Raw genomic sequence first — 19,573 nt, forward strand, 5'->3', positions numbered from 1 at the left:
TTTTCACGTGAGTGAATGTACTAATTTGAACATTATTTATAGATAGAATGATAATATTATGCATACTTAGTTTAAGAATTAAAAGTAGTTTTTTTAGTAAATTTTAATATCATTTTCTTTTATGGGGAAGGGAGGCCATTTATACATCTAGGATCCGACTTCTATCATTGATACTAGTAGGAAATGAATTACTATGGCAAGGAAAAGGGTGATTCGGAGGGATAAGTTGATGCAGAGCTTGGAGCAAAGCTACATATGTCTTCAGACTTCCAATGCTAAAAGAAAGATTTTAAGGCATAGCATTTAATCTTCACTAAAATGCTAACTCACTGATCAAAATACAAACCCAAAAAGATATACCACATGAAAAGAAAAAGTTTTGATTTCAGCTACAATTAATATCACACTGATTAATATACCACATAAAGATTCAATTATATTTAACATAAGATCTTCACTAAAAAATTTGGTCAACCTCTTGATCTTCATCATCATAAGAAAGAGAATAGAAAAAAATTGAGGAAAAAGAAAATATCATTAAGGTATTCCTTAGACAGGCAGAACCCATTGCCTTCCTCTGCCATTTCTGCTAAGGGAGAACCTTCCACTAGAAAATGATCTCTTCATTGCAATTGGACTCAAAACACAATGCAAAACCTTTCTTCTATAGCTAGACTTGCTACTTTCACCTCTTGAATTCTTTGAAGGACCAGCCCCATTAGAACACCCTTCATGCTCTTGATTCACATGCAGAACATCAGCAATTGAAAGACCACTACCCCTTTGAAATGAATGGTCCATAGAAACCGTCCTTCTAATGGAATCATACCCTTCATCTCTAATCTCAATTACACTATGCCTTCCTCTCAAATTGCCTAGATCACTCAAAGCACGCAATGCACTCTTTGAAACAGCTCCACCATGTGTGAGTGTGACTTCTCCTTCCACAGCATCTAATTCACTGTCCCTTGCAACAGCAACAATGTTTTCATCTGCACGTTGGTTACCTGAAGAAGTATCGTTCCTTGAAGGTGGTTCCGTGACAGGGGAAGCAACATGAAGTGCTGCAGCATTGAAGGTGAATATGCTAGCACGACATAGAGGGCAACTAGAGTGAGACTTGAGCCATGTGTCAATGCAAGGAAGATGAAAAGCGTGGCTGCATTTAGGTAAGAGCCTAACACTTTCATCATCTTGAAACTCACTTAGACAAACGGAGCAATCTGTTACCTCAACCAACCCATCACCTTTCTTGTACTTGCAAACCGTTATGGACTTGATCAGAGCCTCATCTAAGCCAATTGTTGGAGCATGCCAAGGCTCGTGGAGTGAAGGGTTGTGATCCTCTTCCAATTCAACGTTTTCTTCGTGGTTTTCGCTTTGTGAAGATTCTCTGCTGCCACAGTACTTGGATATTATGGTGTAGTAGCTCACAAGGAGAAAAGCACTGACCAAGACCCCAATGACTGCAATAACTAGAGGTGAGAAATTTGGACTTGAATCATCATCGGGAAATTCAAAGGGAGGAGGAGGAGGGTAGATTACATAGCACCACTGTGGACAGTACAAGCTACAAAATCCCTGAGAACAGTCTTTGTTGTTCATGTATGGAACCCAACTTTTTGGGTTGCCTAGTGAAGCCATGGTGTGGGAAGAGAATCTTAGAAGTAAGGACTTAGGAGCAGTACATTATATGTACCTAACAAATAAGTAAATATTATATACATATATGGTTTCTATTTTCTCCTTCTATGGCAAGTGATTAGTACAGAATAAAAATAGGCTATTATGAATAATAGAATTACCACTGACAACAAAAGAATTGAACTTGGAGATAAACGTAGAAACAAGAAGAGAAGTTACAAAACCATGACTGGAGCAGCTACAGCAAGCAAACATAGAGAAATGCATATGCTACGTTCTTTTCTGAAAATAAATGAGTGAGATTTTGAGAATCTCTATCTTATATAAACAATGATTAGTAACATACAAGCAAGAAAGGGTAATGGTCTTATAGATAGGGCAAGAAGAAAGAGAGACTTGCTAGAATTTATGATTTATCAGAGAGGAAAGATAACGTGGAAAAGGGGCCAAAGGGCTTAGATGGAAAGAAGGGAAAAGACAAGGAAAATGGGGTGCTGATGAGTGTACTTTAACTTTTTTCGTTCACCTTCTTTTTCTTTTTTTCTGTCCATTCTCCATAGCTTTCTCTGCCTTCCTAGTTTCTTTTTCTTGGTTACAATGATTTGTGGACTAAGGAGGGGGTGGTGAACCGGTGATATTGGTTGAGAATTTATAAAAATTGAATGCTTTTCTCTTTTTAGTTCTTTTAACCTGTTCACTGTTCAATTAACTGGACGATTTAGTCCTTGTAAAGGGACATCCAAATTAGCACAAGAACTTCGTTAATGTACGCCTACCTATGTGTGGAGCCAATGTGGCCGTAAGTTAGCTGTATCTAATTAACAAAGAAGTGTGTATGTTTGAAATTTCGTGATTTTTGCTTTCAATGTATCACGTAGACCAGGCTAGTGTGTTGGCACTATGTTGTTACTTGTTATTGCCTAATTGCAATAAAAATTCAAAAGAGAAACGTCCTAAATCCTAATAAACTGTGTGTGTCATGTAGAGAATACTTGAGTGCAAACAGATTACAAAATTCTTGAAACAAACAAGTGTTAAAAACAGAATTGAATAGCGGCGAATTTTTATTCGTTGAATATTGTGCTTAATTGTCTCCCTTATGAATCATATCTCCTTTGTAAGACTTCGACATTATTCTACCATGCATATATTCTCCCCATGATCCAACAGTAAAATTCACTCTCCCACGATTCATGACTTTGCAAAGAAATATAGCTTAGTGTATGTTTATTTTATAAGACTACCAAAAGAAATGACCTAGCACTGGTAGGTACATTCCAATAATTATACTTAACTCAATAATGGTAACCACATTCCAATAATCTTCTGAAATTATAGGTAATACAAAACAACAAAATTTAACAGTTGTAGCCGAGAGTTCCAACTCCCAATGCCCATATATAGTAAAGGCCACATTAATATCCCATACTTTCAACTGAATTCTAGCATCCCACCACAACTTTGGGAGAATCACATCACAACAAAAGTTAATTATTATAATAGAGTCCAAGCCCTTATAAATCTCACATTAGAATCTTATACTTTCAATGTGGGACTCAAGTGAATGCTAACATAATCATAAATGAAATCCCAAGTTATACGACAACCATAATCTTTATTCACATGATAACCTAAATAAATTGTTAGTCAACTTTATGAGAATATATTCTTGAGGGAATAAAGTTGCAGTAGAAAGATAGAGTATGCATTTAAAAGCAAGTTACATTCAAGTATAGTTGTCACTTTTCACCCAACACCCAACCAACCATTTGCTCAAACCCTTGGGCCATCTCCTCTTCTCTTTTCAACTTAACTTGCTGGACGTACGGATTTTCTTCTTTATGAAGCCATGCAATTTTTGTTAGATTTGTGCCTATCTTCAAAGTTCCAAATTACCCCGAGTTTGCATAAGGGATATATATTTGTAGAATAATTGAACCTGTGGGTCTAGCAAAGAAAATTTGAGCTTTTTTTTTTTTTTTTTTATCTCTTCCCTTGTAACTGCACTTCAATTTTCAACGATTCATTAACAAAATATCATACTTACATCAAGTGGTTTCAGGGATGTTGCTTTCTTCGGATATATGAGAAAGTATATATTCTGATAAGTGGGAGAATATTTAACAAGATAATGAAAATTAATATTAATCATACATGTTTGACATGCTTTAATCCATCTACGTAGCCTTACCATAAAAAAAATAAAAAATTGGTTAAAACAATTGATTGAAGGAATATCAATAATTAACAAAGTTTGTTCTCTAAGTAGTGTATGCTTTGCTAAATTGTCTGTCAGATTTGTGTCTTGCTGTCTACATGACCTAAAACTGCATTATAGGAAATGTTTATGATACCATCAAATTTTTACTTTAATTTATAGTAACATTTTCCATCTGTTTTTCTCTGCTGACTGAAATTGCTGAAATTATTCACATGAATGATGCGCCGTCAATATCATAATGCCCCAGCCCCCAAGACTCGGTCCATTTTTTCAATTTATGTGGAGACATAATGATATGCACAAAAGCCGAGACACTCCTGATCCAATCCCTTTTGAGTCTTTTGACAACACCAAAACTAAAGAGGACCCTCATTTTTAAACATTCAAGTCGCTTTTAATTTTTTTCTGACGTCACTGAGTCTCTTTTTCCTTTTCATTTTTTTTGGAGCTCATAAAGAATAAACTAAGCCAGTTAAGTGTTGGTTTTAATAAGGTTATTGTAAAATCGTTAAATTGCATACAAATATGCTTATAGATGTTTTAATAAGATTTTATATATAACTTTCATAGTAAAATCAAATCATACAAAGAAGAATAGGAGCTTTTAATTTTGGTCAAAAGCAGATTGCACAATAATAAGATCTAAATGCGAGGCACAGCAGTGAACATAATAATAGTCAAATTATATGCACTTGGTTACTGTTCACATCCACAAAGAATCGACTTTCCTCCTTGAATTTCGCTTTTCAGGGAATAGCAGGTCTGATAAAATTTGTAAGGACTCTTATACACTCTTCTAAGTTTTAAATGTGAAATTTATGCAATTCTACATGAGTTCTACAAATATTTGTGAGAGTTCTTTGTGCATTTCATGAGCTACCAACTGATATTATTTTCATGATGTACCCAAAGAGAAATGCTCTACATTAATTGCACAAGATGCATGTGGTCAGGACAAAAATTTATTTAGTTAAACTATTTATTTGATCTCTATACATGTCTATATTTTAAGTTTTAGTTTCTATACATGAAAATTATAATTTTAGTTCTTATATATACATGTTTACTGAAATTTTCGTTCCTATTGTCGCTCACACTAGATAAGACTTACCAAATGTATAAAACCGACAAAACTTGCAAGCGATAATAAACCGCTATAAGAAAATAAAATTGTACAAGGACTAAAGCATACAATTTTTTCGTATAAGGACCAAAACTTCAAATGAAAACAGCTATAAATGATAGTTTAACTAATCTATTTTGTGTCCAACCTCAAATGTTGCCTCCTAAATATTAATTACATTAAATAGCTAGTTCAGATTTATCTTCTTAGTGGCACCACCTGAACATTTAGACAGTGCAGCCCAAATCATCCCTAATGGACAGCCCACATAAAACTCAAGCAGAAATGCCTCAACCAGAACGTCTACATTTGCTTCTTATATTCAAGCCAGAATTTTGACCTTAGTTTTATGAAACCGTAGATGGTTTACATGCAGATCATGATAAGCTTACACAAAGTATTTTGTTATGCATTTTAATCTGATATGTGCAAACTCTGTCACAGATTCACAGTGAAGTGATCATGGAAGCTAGAACCTCAATAATATAATATAGGCACGAAATTCGAAGGTTTTATAAAATGGTTCAGAGTATGAAAATGAAATCATAGAATACAAGATGCCAAGATAGAGATCTATGGTTCCAATATAATGAATTGAGCTTAGTCTCAAGATATATGGTTTGCAAGTTTTAATTGACAAAGATTTTTAAGTTTTATCACCCCTTAAGCACCCTTAAAAATGGGAGTGAAAAAATTCAGAGACGAGATTTATAAGAATTACATAAAAAAAATTTCTTAAATTTTCACCCACATTTTAAAGGATAGTAAAGTCGACCTTAGTGAAAAATATTGTGAATGCAAAAATCCATCCATCATAGTTCTTTATACATGAGGTATACTTCTAGCTCGTAGAGGTTTCCACTCAATCCCATACCACGACCAAAAATCAGTAAATGTGTATCTAAAATTTATGATTCTTCCGGTCGAGCATCAGAACCTTCGTCTTCATCTTCTTCACTTCCAGCATCTTTATCTTGGTCTTCATCTTTTTCCCTTCCAGCTTTATCTTTCTTTTCACTGAATTTTAGGCGAAGCGGTCGTCCCATTAACTCCTGCAAAAGGACAGGCAAAGGATAAATAATTTTCCTTCAGCAGGAATTATATGACAATGCAGTAACTATCCCCCCATAATACAGTTGGAGTTAGTGACTTTAGAACAATTAAGGTAGAGGAAACTCAGCCATATATAGTACTATGGACACAACTTAAGTAGTTAGGAACCAAACATGGAAGAGCTAAATAAAGTAAAGAATGACAAACTAGGGTAGTGAGATCTCACTATAGAAACACCCAGATGCTTCTTCTAATCCACAACTTTGATTCTATAGATCTTATAAACAGCAGGAAAATTTTAATAACTTAATTAGTTACTAGTCCACACATATGTATGCATCTTCTTGTTTATTTTGTTTAAGATATCCAATGCATTCCAACTTCCAAAACGAGTTGTCATATATTGCCTCACTCAGTCATCTTATTTCCACTTCATGATTGTACTGATTAGCAGTTCTACATACAAGAATATCACCAGTGACCCCCATCAGACTTGAGCGTAACCAATTTGAGCATAACCAGCCTCACAAAAACTCAATGCTATCTTACTCTAGCATCACTGTAATATACATCTTATTTTTCGAAGGTATTTTCAAACTTATATTGCCTAGTTTGAAACAAAAGCACCATCGGGAATCACAACTCAAATCTTGGCAAGTAACATAATATTCTCTAGTCATTGTACAATACTGGCACAGAAAATGCTAGTAGATGCAAGCGAAGCAACTTACTATAACCCAAAAATTATGAAAAGAAACATGTGGAAACTATCACTAAAAAATTGATTCTAAAGTATTACTAAACTATGGGCAGAAAACCAATTTGGGTAATAGCCCACTGTCTGGATATACTTATGGCAAATAATATGTTCAATGGCCAAAACCCAAATTAAAAAGAAAATCTAGAATCAAAATCTATGTAGATAAATCTAGAAAAGTAAAGGAGGTAAAAAGCAAGTGAAAAATCAGAAGGTAATGAAAGTTTACAGGCAATATCAATATATCACATGTCAATAAGATACAATAATGTTTCTATTAAACTAAGCCTATATTCCTCCAACCATATATCCAGCCACTCAATCTCTCAATACCAAAACACAACTCTAAGCTAGATACTTAAATCTTAGCCATCCAAATCCAAACAATGCTTTTGAGTCTCCTTTAGGTAATTTGTGGTTTTGTATCCAAGAAAGCTATAGGATAGTTCTCTTGAACTTAAACATGCACACCTAAAGTGTTATGCAAAATAATTTTGATTAAAAATTATTTTCTACAAGCATAGCTATTCAAAGCCATGATTCATACTGTCTATTAAAGATGAACACAAATAATTTATCCCAGACCCAGTCTTTAAATAGCAGAACCCAACCATAAGATAGTAATTACCTTCCCATCCACAGTAGAAATGGCAGCCTCTGCATCCTCCTTGGTAAGAAAAGAAACAAATCCGTACCCAGCAGATCGTCCAGAAGGGCTGTCAAAGACAACCCTGGCTGAAGATGGTGTTTTGAAATTCTCAGCGAAGAGTTGTCTGAGATGGGTAGATCTTGCTTTCCATGCAAGGTTGGATGCATAAATTACATGACGTGTCTCTCCAGGACGGGGACCTGGAGGAGGTGGAGGAGAAGGAGGTTTTTTGAATCTCTTTGCAAGTTCTACCCTTATTATCCGTCCTGATAATTCCTGAATCACACAAATTTAAGTCAACAAAATTGTCACCATAATGAAGTTGAATGAGATATTCAAAGCAATATTTCTAAATTTGTTTTTCATGTAGTAAAAATTTGTCTAAGCATCACCCCTAGAGTTTAACTTCTTAGGACGTTGGAAGTACTTTGCCAGAGGTAAACTAAAACATAATTAAAATGGTATCATATTTATAAGGAGATCCTATGCGCCACTGCAAATTCCTTTTTAGGTAAAGACACCAAATTCTGTTGAATACTCAATTGTATGGTCATAAAAAAAAACATTTAATTACATCACACTTCCGTAATGGCACAGCATAAAAGTATTGAAGAAATGATAGTGCAAACTCTAACCTCTAGCCTTTAGTAATAATCTGCCTAGTCCCAACCAAATTAAGACAAGTTTTTGCATGCCATGTTCAATTGGACCACAGATAATTAAACGTCATAGTTTCTTGTAATGTAAATACTACACCATGCAACAAAAAAATGTGGAAAAAAAGAGGTGGAGGTGGCATAACAGGATTGAAAACAAAAGGAACTGGGTATTGCTGCTGTAAAGAGACAGTAATTATGTTTTTCATCTGCATTTTATTGTGACTTATAAACTCTATGGGCTTTATCTGCATACATGGATGCTCGAACTGACCCAAAATGATGTGATTCCCTGGTTTACTACACTAAAGAATTCTTGGATTGCAAACTATTGTCCACTATTTAGAAAAGACAAAACTTTGATGTAGTTCCTTAGGTGTTTTTAGTGTTATTTTTAGTGTTATTCTCTAATAAGAATTGAAGTAAAACTCTATTTTTGATTAAAGAATAACATCCAAAGCACCTAAACAATTACATTGCATTTAGGTTTTGTCCTTAAGAAAATTCGTAATTTTGGAATCACCATGCAGAAGATAATTATCTTGGTAATTCACCACAACACAAGCCAAATATTAAGAAAGTGGAAGCCGGGAACACCCAACTTAGACAAACACTGCATAAGCTCAATCCAATTTAATCTTCATACCATGCAGACACACATGCGGTAAATATATATTGAACAAAACCAAAGCAACTTACATAAGAGTCAAATTTATCAACAGCAGCCTGAGCCTCTTCCCCGGAAGCCATAGTAACGAAGGCATAGCCCTTGCTCCTCCCGTCTTTGCTCTTTATTATCTACTATAATCAAAACCCAATTCTCCAAATTATACAATAATGCATAAAATAAGCCAACATTACTTCTCTAGACTCTACTAGAGAATATTCCAATACATAAGCAAAAGGAAATGTCAATATTTTATCATTATGTACATAAAAATCAAAACCAGATATCAAGGTTTACAAAAAATCATGCACACCGATAAACAACCGAGCTAGACACTATTGGTAAGTGTCAAAATTGTATCATTATGTATAAAATAAGCTTAGAATACTACTCTAGTCCATAAGGAGGATTGTCTATCAAACGAGATTTTAGTGATGTAAGGGCAATTGAAGCCACATCCACGCAAATATATATAAAAAAAAAAAAAAAAAAACAAAATTCAATTCAAAATTAAAAAAGCCTAAATTTAAGATTTAAACTCCAAATGCAGCTCCCATTTTTATATTACACAAACATAACGGAAAAGCGAGGGTGACAATACATGGAGAGTTTTAAAACAACCTCGACGTCGGTTACGGTTCCGCTTTGGGCAAAGAGGTCATTGATGTCTGCCGCCGTCAGAGACCAAGATAAGTTAACCACGTACAGCTTCTTTACGTTGTCTGTTGGTTGCGTTAGCTCAGGTGTTTCTTCTGTTGCTGCTACCTCTTGCAAAGTGGAGCATAACTGGAAGCAGAGTCTTCCCGTTTTGAAGGAGGACTTGGAAGAGAAGAAAAGGGAGGTGGAAGCATGGAGCTTGATGGAGATCGGTGCTTTTGCAGAGAAACGATGGCTATTGGAGAACCGTTGAGGTGCGAAGAGGATGAAGGCTGATTCTAAAGTAGCCGCCATTCGTAATTTTGGTGGCACAAACAGTGTGGATAAAGAGATAAAGGGTAGCACTGCAGATATTTTGTTTTTTTTTCTATTTTGAGTCAAAGCCTTTTAAATTTAAAGTTTTTTTTTTTTTTTTTTTTTGTCTTTCGAATGTGCAAAATGTTTTTTTTTTATCTTTTTACAAAATGTGGGTCAAACAAAAATATAAGATTCATAATTTTTGATAATTTTTACTATCATAATTTAATTTTTTATTTTATATTCAAAGTATGATTATTGATTTAAAATGACTAAAATTAAGTCAATAAAAAATTAAAGTAATTTTTAAAGTGATTAATGAGTTTTTAATTTTTTATTAACATAATTATAACATTTTTTAATCACTGGAAGTATATTTTAAAATATAAAATAGAAAATTAAATTTTGATGGTGTGAATTTTTTTATTTCATATTTAATTCATAAAGGATTAAAAAGAATATTTTGTAAATTTTAATATTTATAAAAGTAACTTTAAATTTTTTTAAAAATATTTAACTTTAAAAGATTAAAAATATATTTAAACTTTTATTTTATGCATAATTATGTTGAGGGAAAAAAAATCTGTTGTTACAAAGAATCTCCATGTGATTCAGTTTATAACGTTTTTTAGGTAAAATTAAAAAAAGTTCAATAATCCTAGCTCGGTAGTTAACATAATACTTAAATATTATATTAGGATAATAAAATTATTTTTAATGATTAGCAAGAAGAAACATTGGACATACTACAAAATCGAGAGTTCATTGAGTTTAGAAACTTGCATAACAAATTCTTAGTGTATGTTGAAAAGTATTAAATGTCAAGAAGATAAATGAGTAAAATATTACACTTTTCGATCCTACATCATTCTACACGGATAAAAAAATCTAATGAATAAATAAAAGAAAATAATAGTTTTATAAAACTATTCTTATTAAACAAACGAAAAGATAGTATCAATATTAGATTCAAAAATTAATGATTCAAAAATTAATGTAATATTTATTAGAGATATTGGTAGAAAAGAATTATTAATATTATATTGAAAAATTAAATATTACACTTATTTTGACATAATTTTTTTCTTCTCAAAATGCCATATTTATTTTGGAACAAAAGTAGTAATTTATTGTGACTTTTTTTCCTCTTCACAATTGTTTAGAATTATTTTTTAAGGGGTTCTCCGCAGAGGGTCTTAACATGGACCAATTCCGGAATGCATTAAAGGGGTCTAATTTTTTTTTTGGGAATACATTAAAGGAGGTCTAATTTTTTCAGAATAATTTAAATATTTAATTTCTAATAAATAATTTATAAAAATATTTATTATTAATTTTATGTGTAAAATTAGAAATAGAATTCATTACTAAAAAAATTAAACAAATATTAACTTAATTCCCTATTTTAGGGGGCAACTTGGATCCCAAGTTATCACCGGAAACTAGGCCAAAAGAATAAAGTCGACCCTAACTACTTGATGGGAGAATAATTACAAGAAGATTGAGCATTTAAATGAACATGTGTTGGAACACTATTGATTGGTGGCAAAAGTAAGTTGCTGTGTTATTTTTGTCTCAAACATAATTTTGGAGGTTGTTTATCGGCTTTTCAAACATGCATGAAAGTGGTCTTTGTTTATTAATAAGTGTTTGATATAGTCAAGAATGTAGTTTAAAAATTAGATGAAAAATCCAACTAATATACAGAGGACAACCTATTAAAACTCAGAAAAGAAGGATTATAAGGCTTTACTCATCATGCATCAAAGCTTTGATGCTTCAAAATTTGAAGAAAAAAAAATGTTACTGCCCGTCATCAACAAAGAAAGTCTGGGACATCTTAGAAAATTGTTATGAAACGGGGTGAAAAGATTGTGAAAATGAGATTGCAAGTTTTGGGGAGACATTTTGAAGTGATACTGAAGAATCAAGAACAAAAAAATAGCTAAATATATTTCACCATCTTTCAGTCACTCATCAATCAAATGAACAATCAGGAAAAGCAGATCACAAATGTAAAAAAAAAAAAAAGTGGAGAAAATTCTTTGTTCTCTACCATCAAAATTAAATTATATTATGGTGATAATCAAGGAACCAAAACATTTTAGAGTTTGATCGAGAAGCAATAACACATAGTCCAATACACATTTACCGTAAAAACAAGGAATGTACCACAAAAGCAGGGAATATGATGTTTTTTGGACATAAAAGTTGATATAAACGTATCTTGGGAACGACAATCCAAACACCTACTTAAAAATATTAAACCAAAAATTTGAAATCAATGAAAAACTAAATACACAAACCTTCTCTAAATTTGAATTATAACAACAATATTGTTGTTTTACATTTAGTTTTTTTTACTTTTATTTTACTTTAAAAAAGAGTAAAGAAATTAAAATATCATTTTCTTTTTAACAAAAAATATACAATGAAAAATGTAAAAAAGATGAGAATTAATACCCCTCCTATCTCAAATATAAGAAAAAATTTTTTTGTCTCAAATATAAATTTTTTAAACTAATTTTATCTCATTTAATATTATTATTTCTAAAACATTCTTCATTTAATTAAGTTTTAAGTTCCAATAATTTTTTTTATTCATAATATTAAGTTTCCGTGAAGGATAAATTGAAAAAAAATAATTTTTAATTGATATTAATACAATTAAATATGATTAATTAATTTTCTTAATTAATATGAATTGATTTTTTTCTTCTTGTTATGAATAGATCTACATTTGTTTGATAAAAGTCACTCAAAATTAAAAGAACTAAAAACAGAGATGAAGAAAACAAAGATGGAGATTGTGGAGAAATCTCTCTTTACTGATTGAATTAGAAATGTATAGCAATGAATTAACTTGCGAATCAAAGTATCTTTTTATATACATCAATCTTAGTTTGGTGATCACGTATCATGTTTGTCACATATTATTTATTATTTATGTAAGTATAATGTATTAAAAAATTGACTTCTTTATTTGTGTCTAAAATTAATGCCTAAAATTAATGAATTATTATCATTTTAGCCCCTAAACTTAATTACTTACTAACATTTTAATTCTTGAAATTAATTATATATTATTATTTTAATTCCTTAAAACACTTTTGAATTTTTAATTAAATATCATGTTGCATGATATTATTAATTGACAATTTAAAAGTTAAATTATTAATAATTTCATACTACATGAGACTTAATTAAAATTTTAAAAGTGTTTTCAGAAACCAAAATAACAATGTGTTAAGTTTAGGATTAAAATATTAATAAATGATTAAGTTAAACTATTAAAATGATAATAAATTAACATATTCAAAATCAAATCAAAATTTAACTTGTTGATATATTTCAGTCATATAAATGACTGGATCAATTATCATATTAGCACTGAAAGTGTTATGTAGTTAATGGAAAAAAAAACTTACCTTACGACTAATATGTCACTTTTTATAAATTTGGGATCAAAATTTAATTTTTTATATTTCAGGAATTTAATTATCAATATCTTGAACATGAAAATGAGTATTTAAAAAAAATAATGTGAACAAGCTGACCGTAAGTCTTGATGATATGTGAGAAAAGTCAACCTGGATGCAGAGAAAGGCATGAGGAGTCATGACATACGGAACCATTGTTGACCTACACTCTTCCAGAGATTGCTCATTGCTGGCAAACACTTTCTTCCCTCCTTTTTTCCTTTTTTGTCTGTGTGTGTACTGTATAAGGTCTCACTTTTCAAAAAGTTGTGCTCCTGGAGGATTCTACCATACCTCTCAAATATCTTATCTCTATATAAATTAACTAGAACAGTGCCTGTGCAAAAGCACATGAAACAACCCAGCAGAGTCCCGTTCCCGTGAGCCATTTTATCGTTAAGAAAAAAAGTAAAATACAAAGAGAGAGAAATTTGAACATTGCATAGAATGAAGACAAGTGAAAGTTTAGAATGGTGGCAGAACAGTTATTGTAATACTATTGATTATACTTCATGTTATGATAAAAAAAAAAAAAGAGGAAAATGAAACATTGTTTTATCATAACATGAAGTATTTGTATAATTAGTTTATATAATAGGGATATAAAATAATAAAATAGCATATAATAGATGTCATAATATAAGTATTGTATAAATTTAAGATTGTTAGTATTTATATATTAACTATTTAAGACTGAGATATTTAATTATTTTAATATTAATTTTTATCTTTTAAAATGAAAATGTATTAAATTTTTTGAAAACATAATAAAATCGAGTAACTGTTCAATTTCTGACCACCTAACCAGTCTAATCCTCCTTTATCGGTTACACATTTAACCTATGTATTTCCATAAACGCAATCCTCAAAGATAATTGTCATTTAATTTGGTAGTTAGTCTAAAAAATCACATAACTACAGCTGTAATTATCAATTATGCAACCCTTATATATTATTAAAACTTGTTGGTACAAATCATTTGACACTATTATTCCTTAACAAAGATATGAGGTTGAATCCTGACTTAAGCAAAATATTATGCAACCCCTACAAATATAGAACTTGCATATTGAAAGATGTTCATTATATTGTGCAGTTGATTTTATAGGTAGATGTGACAATGTTATGAAGAAGAGTTGCCTAACACTATCTATTTTCACTATAAATACCTCACCTTGAACAAGTATACATATTCATCCATATTAATATTGTTATTATACTAAATTTTAACTTTACAGTCAGAGTTTTTGTAAATACATACTAATAAAAAAAGTCTTAATTTGTAAATATACCGCTTCTGATGTTCATTATTCCTTAACAAAGATATGAGGTTGAATCCTGACTTAAGCAAAATATTATGCAACCCCTACAAATATAGAACTTGCATATTGAAAGATGTTCATTATATTGTGCAGTTGATTTTATAGGTAGATGTGACAATGTTATGAAGAAGAGTTGCCTAACACTATCTATTTTCTCTATAAATACCTCACCTTGAACAAGTATACATATTCATCCATATTAATATTGTTATTATACTAAATTTTAACTTTACAGTCAGAGTTTTTGTAAATATATACTAATAAAAAAAGTCTTAATTTGTAAATATACCGCTTCTGATGTGTGTTGAAGACCCCATTGATGCCACACAAAGGAAACGCTCAAACGAATTGAATCCTTTGTAACAATTTGTTTAGAACCAAAAAAAAATGTATATTGTTTTATTATCTGAAATAATAATATAAGATATGATATGACAATAACCGAAGGATTAAAGTCTCAAATTTTATAAGAAAATTCTAAACGTCCATCTTAAAATAAGATAGAAGGTAGAAAGATTAGAACAATAAAATATAGAGAGAAAACAAACAATGGAAATGGTAAGTAGTGTGAGAAAAAAAAAAAAAAGAGAAAACAAAAACAGTGTTGACTCTAAATTTAGGATGTAGGAATAAAAGGTAGATAGATAGAAAAACTAAGAGAGATGAATTGTAATAATGTTATAGAAAAAAAAGAGATAAAATATTGAGATTAAAAAAAAGGAATTTAATGTACTAATTAATATACCCTATAAAAATGTACTACTAATTAATATAATAAAAAAAGTGAATGTGTGTGATAATAAAAATTTGCAGTAGTAAAAAAAAATGATAATAAAAATTTATATAATTATGATTCACTGTAGCAGCTCTGAGGTATCCAAGGAGATGAATAAAGAAATAAGTGGGGTAGAGAATAAGAAAGACGAGTTCAGGTAGGTATGAAAAAATGACACCTTTTTATGGATTGTCCAAGCATCACTCTCTCCATTTTGGTTTTTCATGAACAACTAGCAACCACCCTTTTTTCTAAGATGGCAATGAGCAACAATGTGATCGGATGCATAAACTTCGTGGCCGTGATCCTCTCAATCCCGATCATCGGCGCCGGAATCTGGCTAACAAACGGGGATGCCGATTCATGCGTCCAGTTCCTGCAATGGCCCGTCATCATCCTCGGAGTCCTCATCCTCGTCGTGGCCCTTGCAGGTTTCATCGGAGCCTTCTTCAGAGTCTCGTGGCTCCTCATCGTTTACCTCGTTGCCATGCTCGTCCTCGTCATACTCTTAGTGTCTTTGGTCGCTTTTGTTTACATGGTCACGCTTCGGGGACACGGCAACATCGAACCTAACCGCGCTTACTTGGAGTACCGCATGGATGATTTTTCTGGCTACCTTCGTCGTAGGGTTAGAAGCTCGTTCAAGTGGGACCGCATCAGAAGCTGTCTTAGCCAAACCAACATGTGCGCTGAGCTTAACCAGAGTTATAGAATGGCTCAGGACTTCTTCAACGCTCGTCTAACGCCCATGCAGGTAAAACCACTTCTTTGTTTCTACAAGGTTTACTTTATGGTTGAAGGGATGGGTTCGAATTTTTTTATCTTCTAAACTAAACATATCCTAAATCTCTGTATGACGCTATCGATATTAACTTTCTTCTTAATTACATGCTTAACGAAGGGTAACCCTCTAAACCTACATTACTTTCTTTTTTGCCTCTTTCTCTCAGTAAATGTCTACTAGTTAATTAGCATATCACTGTTCATATTTACCATTATTTTGAAAGAAAATATTTGCTTAAAAGACTTTATTATTATTTTTTTTTTTAATAAACTGTGTTTTTTAGAACGAGCAGTTACTCTAGTGCTCAAGCTAACCTCAACTACCATTATCATTGTGACTACTTGTGAGATCTGAGTTCAGTAGCATGGTTTTAGTCTCCTACTTTCTTTGTTTATTGTAATGAGGTGATTATCGTTTGAAAATTGAAGAAATGGAATTATATTAATGGTAAATGTACTAACTTAAACCCCAAAATTAGTATATTAGGGTTTAAGGATAAATGTACGAACCTAGACCCCAAACAGTATATTAGTGTGGAAGGAGGAGAGAAGAAGAAAGAAAATGTGGAGATTTTTTTTTTTATATAGATTTGAGGAGAAAAGAAGAGACATATATAAGAAGAAAATGTGGTAGAAATATTGAGGAAGAAAAAATAAATTTATGTTTATAAGGGTTTTTTAAATTAATTGCTCGTGATAGCTCCACACACGTCCTTGTGTACTCTTCGCATTTTTACACTTTAAACTTCTAAAAGATACGAAGCTGATCAAGCTTTTTGAGTAGGTTACCTTTTTTTAACTTTTCCTTTAGTACACATTTTTGTTCAATGTGAAAAATTAATTGAAGTACTAGCCTGCTCCAAACCCTAAATTATCCGAGAGGGTTAAAATTAGCCTTTAAATCTTGTTACAGACTGATCTAATACATTGTAATGTAAAGCATTAAAACACCAATCTGAAAATAACAATCCTAGGACAAATTATTCTTGAATTTCAGAACTAAGATTTCTTAACAAAAGATAGACAACACAAAGTTAAAAGCTATATTCTTAAGCCATTTTTTCTTCATTTTATTAATTTTTTTCACCTTAATTTTCACTATTTTTCTTGCTTTGATATCATTTCCAGTCAGGGTGCTGCAAGCCACCAACGCAATGTGCGTACACGTTTGTGAATCCAACCTATTGGATTAGCCCCATCAACACTGCAGCAGATATGGATTGCCTGCAATGGAGCAACGACCAAACACAACTTTGCTACAACTGCGACTCGTGCAAGGCCGGTTTATTGGCAAATCTTAGGAAGGAGTGGAGAAGGGCCAATGTGATATTAATCATCACAGTCATTGTTTTAATAATTGTGTATTTGGTAGGGTGCTGTGCCTTTAGGAATGTCAAAACTGAGGACCTCTTCCGCAAATACAAACAAGGCTACACTTGAAAAGCTTTAGGTTCAATGTGTGTGTGTGTGTGTTTTTTTTTTTTATAAATGTTAGTTTTTTTTATTAGTAAAGAGGATTAAATCTGCAATTTCTCTTATTTCCTACTCCTCTCTTTTGGCTCTCCAGTGCAACCTGCAATTGGGTTACTTTGTTCAAATTAATTGTTAGTACAAGCTTGGCTAGAAAAACATAATCCATGTTTGAATTTGTCTCTTGCACTTTTTTTAGAAGAAAAGATGCTTGGTTTTTTATGGGCAGTGTTGAAGGTTGAAACTTCATGTAGCGGTTTGAAGAGCTCAGCGTGATTTGCGGAGACCACCGAAAGCTGATTTCTCGACTCACGAGGCACCAATTAGATATGTATGGAAGCACAAGGTTGCTTTAATGGAGGATTTTCGGGGTTCATAGTTGTCCTAGTCCACTACCTTCAAGGGACTTTGGCGCTCCAAAAATGGAAGTAGCATTTAAAATTCAAACTAAACTGGTGCAGGTACCCCCACTTACAATTTTTTTTTTAACAGAAAGAATCAAAGATACTATAAGAAATTTATAACAATTCATATATGTTCTACAATGAGTTAAATTTTCTTAATTACCCATAAACAAATTATGAGTGGGAGAGTCGCTTCATCCGTTCTAAATTGATTAATGATGTTTTAACATAGAAGAAAATTTTATATTAATTGATATTCAGTTTTCAATAAAATATTACTACAGAGGGTGACAGAGAAATTAGATAAAATTTTATTTAAAATTTTACTATCTCATTAGTTCATATATATTTTAATATTTTTTTATTAATCTTGTATTAGACATTTTTTATGTTTTTCATTTTTTAAAATTTTTTTTCCAAGTTTTCAATCATTTTTTATTTTATTAATAGGCCCGCAAACCAGTCCATTAGTTTAAACTAGGTAAAAATGTGGTCCACTTATAGGCCAACCCAATCTTACCCATTTAAATGCAGACTAAAACAGATTAAGATAAACGAAACCAATATTCGTATACTCACATATAGCCATCCTTTTCTTTGTTTCCTAACATTTTCTTTATGTGATTGCTATTTTGTCTAGGGTTGCTTTTCTTTGAAGATACATTTGTTTGTAGCTGGGCCACTTGGGTCTCGTACTGCTTCGGGTTGCTATAAGAAGTTGAGTCCATATAGTTTTTTTATTAGAGTCCATACCGTCTTTAAAAGTCTGACACATAATGGGCAGGGTTCAATTGGGTTGGGCATTCGTTATTGTGGTGCCTATGAATCAACAAGAATTTATTCATTTCTTAAACAACCTTAATGCAACTGTAAATTCTATTTTAGTTTGGATTTCCAGAGATAAGATATCTTGATGTATACTCTTTATCATTCTAAACATGACTTATGTTTAGTTTGATCTTCAAATGTTATTCGGTTTTCTTCTTGGTTTTTTTTATTTATAAAAAAAACAAGGTTTGTTCACTAACTTTCTGATTTTTTTTTTCACTTCTCAAATCTTTTGTTCAATTGTTGTGAGTATAATAAGAGGTTTCATAAGAACTATGCATTTGTGAAATTTCTCAAAAGCCAAATTACCTTCAATCTTCGTAAACAGTTCTAATGCATTTCTATTTTGTCAAAGTTCATCTCCTTATTTGGGTTCATTTTCATTTTAAATGTTTGCAATTTATGTTCTGTTTGGGATGATTTATTGTTGAGTTTCAATTTTTTTTAAAAAAACAATCAATTTTTAATTTTACTTTCATAAAATTTTTAAATCAAATCTTAAAATATGATTAGTTTCAAATGAATTTATTTTAAAAATGTTATATCATATTAAAATTTATTGAAGAATGTTTTAGTGTGTTGATGACGACAACGGTAATGTTAGCAATAACAGCGAATATCAATAGTGATTATGGAGGTAGTGACAATTGTGATGGTTGTAACAACGTTTGTGCTGATTGTTGTGGTGGTTATAGCGACAAAAGTAATATGATTGTTGTTATTGGTAGTAGTAGTAGTAGTAACGATGACGTTGGTAGTAACACCAAGTGGTTGTGATTGTAACGATA

General features: G+C 31.6%; 3 protein-coding genes across 3 annotated transcripts; 1 reads left to right on the forward strand and 2 right to left on the reverse strand.

Moving 5' to 3' along the window:
• Positions 1 to 364: 364 nt before the first annotated feature.
• Positions 365 to 2,027, reverse strand: LOC114408753 (E3 ubiquitin-protein ligase Os04g0590900-like). The gene is made up of 2 exons (XM_028371910.1): positions 1,806 to 2,027; positions 365 to 1,699 (listed from the first exon to the last, which is right to left on the reverse strand). Exon 2 carries the CDS (start codon positions 1,642 to 1,644, stop codon positions 550 to 552), a length of 1,095 nt encoding a protein of 364 aa, XP_028227711.1. The 5' UTR covers positions 1,645 to 1,699; positions 1,806 to 2,027; the 3' UTR covers positions 365 to 549.
• Positions 2,028 to 5,546: 3,519 nt separating this feature from the next.
• LOC114408761 (29 kDa ribonucleoprotein, chloroplastic-like) lies at positions 5,547 to 9,770 on the reverse strand. Its single transcript, XM_028371922.1, has 4 exons — positions 9,392 to 9,770; positions 8,803 to 8,901; positions 7,427 to 7,723; positions 5,547 to 6,040 (listed from the first exon to the last, which is right to left on the reverse strand). Exons 1-4 carry the CDS (start codon positions 9,719 to 9,721, stop codon positions 5,897 to 5,899), a joined length of 870 nt encoding a protein of 289 aa, XP_028227723.1. The 5' UTR covers positions 9,722 to 9,770; the 3' UTR covers positions 5,547 to 5,896.
• A 5,692-nt stretch (positions 9,771 to 15,462) lies between these two features.
• Positions 15,463 to 17,621, forward strand: LOC114408769 (protein TORNADO 2-like). Its single transcript, XM_028371933.1, has 2 exons — positions 15,463 to 16,054; positions 17,212 to 17,621. Exons 1-2 carry the CDS (start codon positions 15,485 to 15,487, stop codon positions 17,521 to 17,523), a joined length of 882 nt encoding a protein of 293 aa, XP_028227734.1. The 5' UTR covers positions 15,463 to 15,484; the 3' UTR covers positions 17,524 to 17,621.
• Positions 17,622 to 19,573: the final 1,952 nt, after the last annotated feature.

The sequence above is a fragment of the Glycine soja genome, chromosome 1 (assembly GCF_004193775.1).
Source record: "Glycine soja cultivar W05 chromosome 1, ASM419377v2, whole genome shotgun sequence".
NCBI classification, from domain to species: domain Eukaryota; kingdom Viridiplantae; phylum Streptophyta; class Magnoliopsida; order Fabales; family Fabaceae; genus Glycine; species Glycine soja.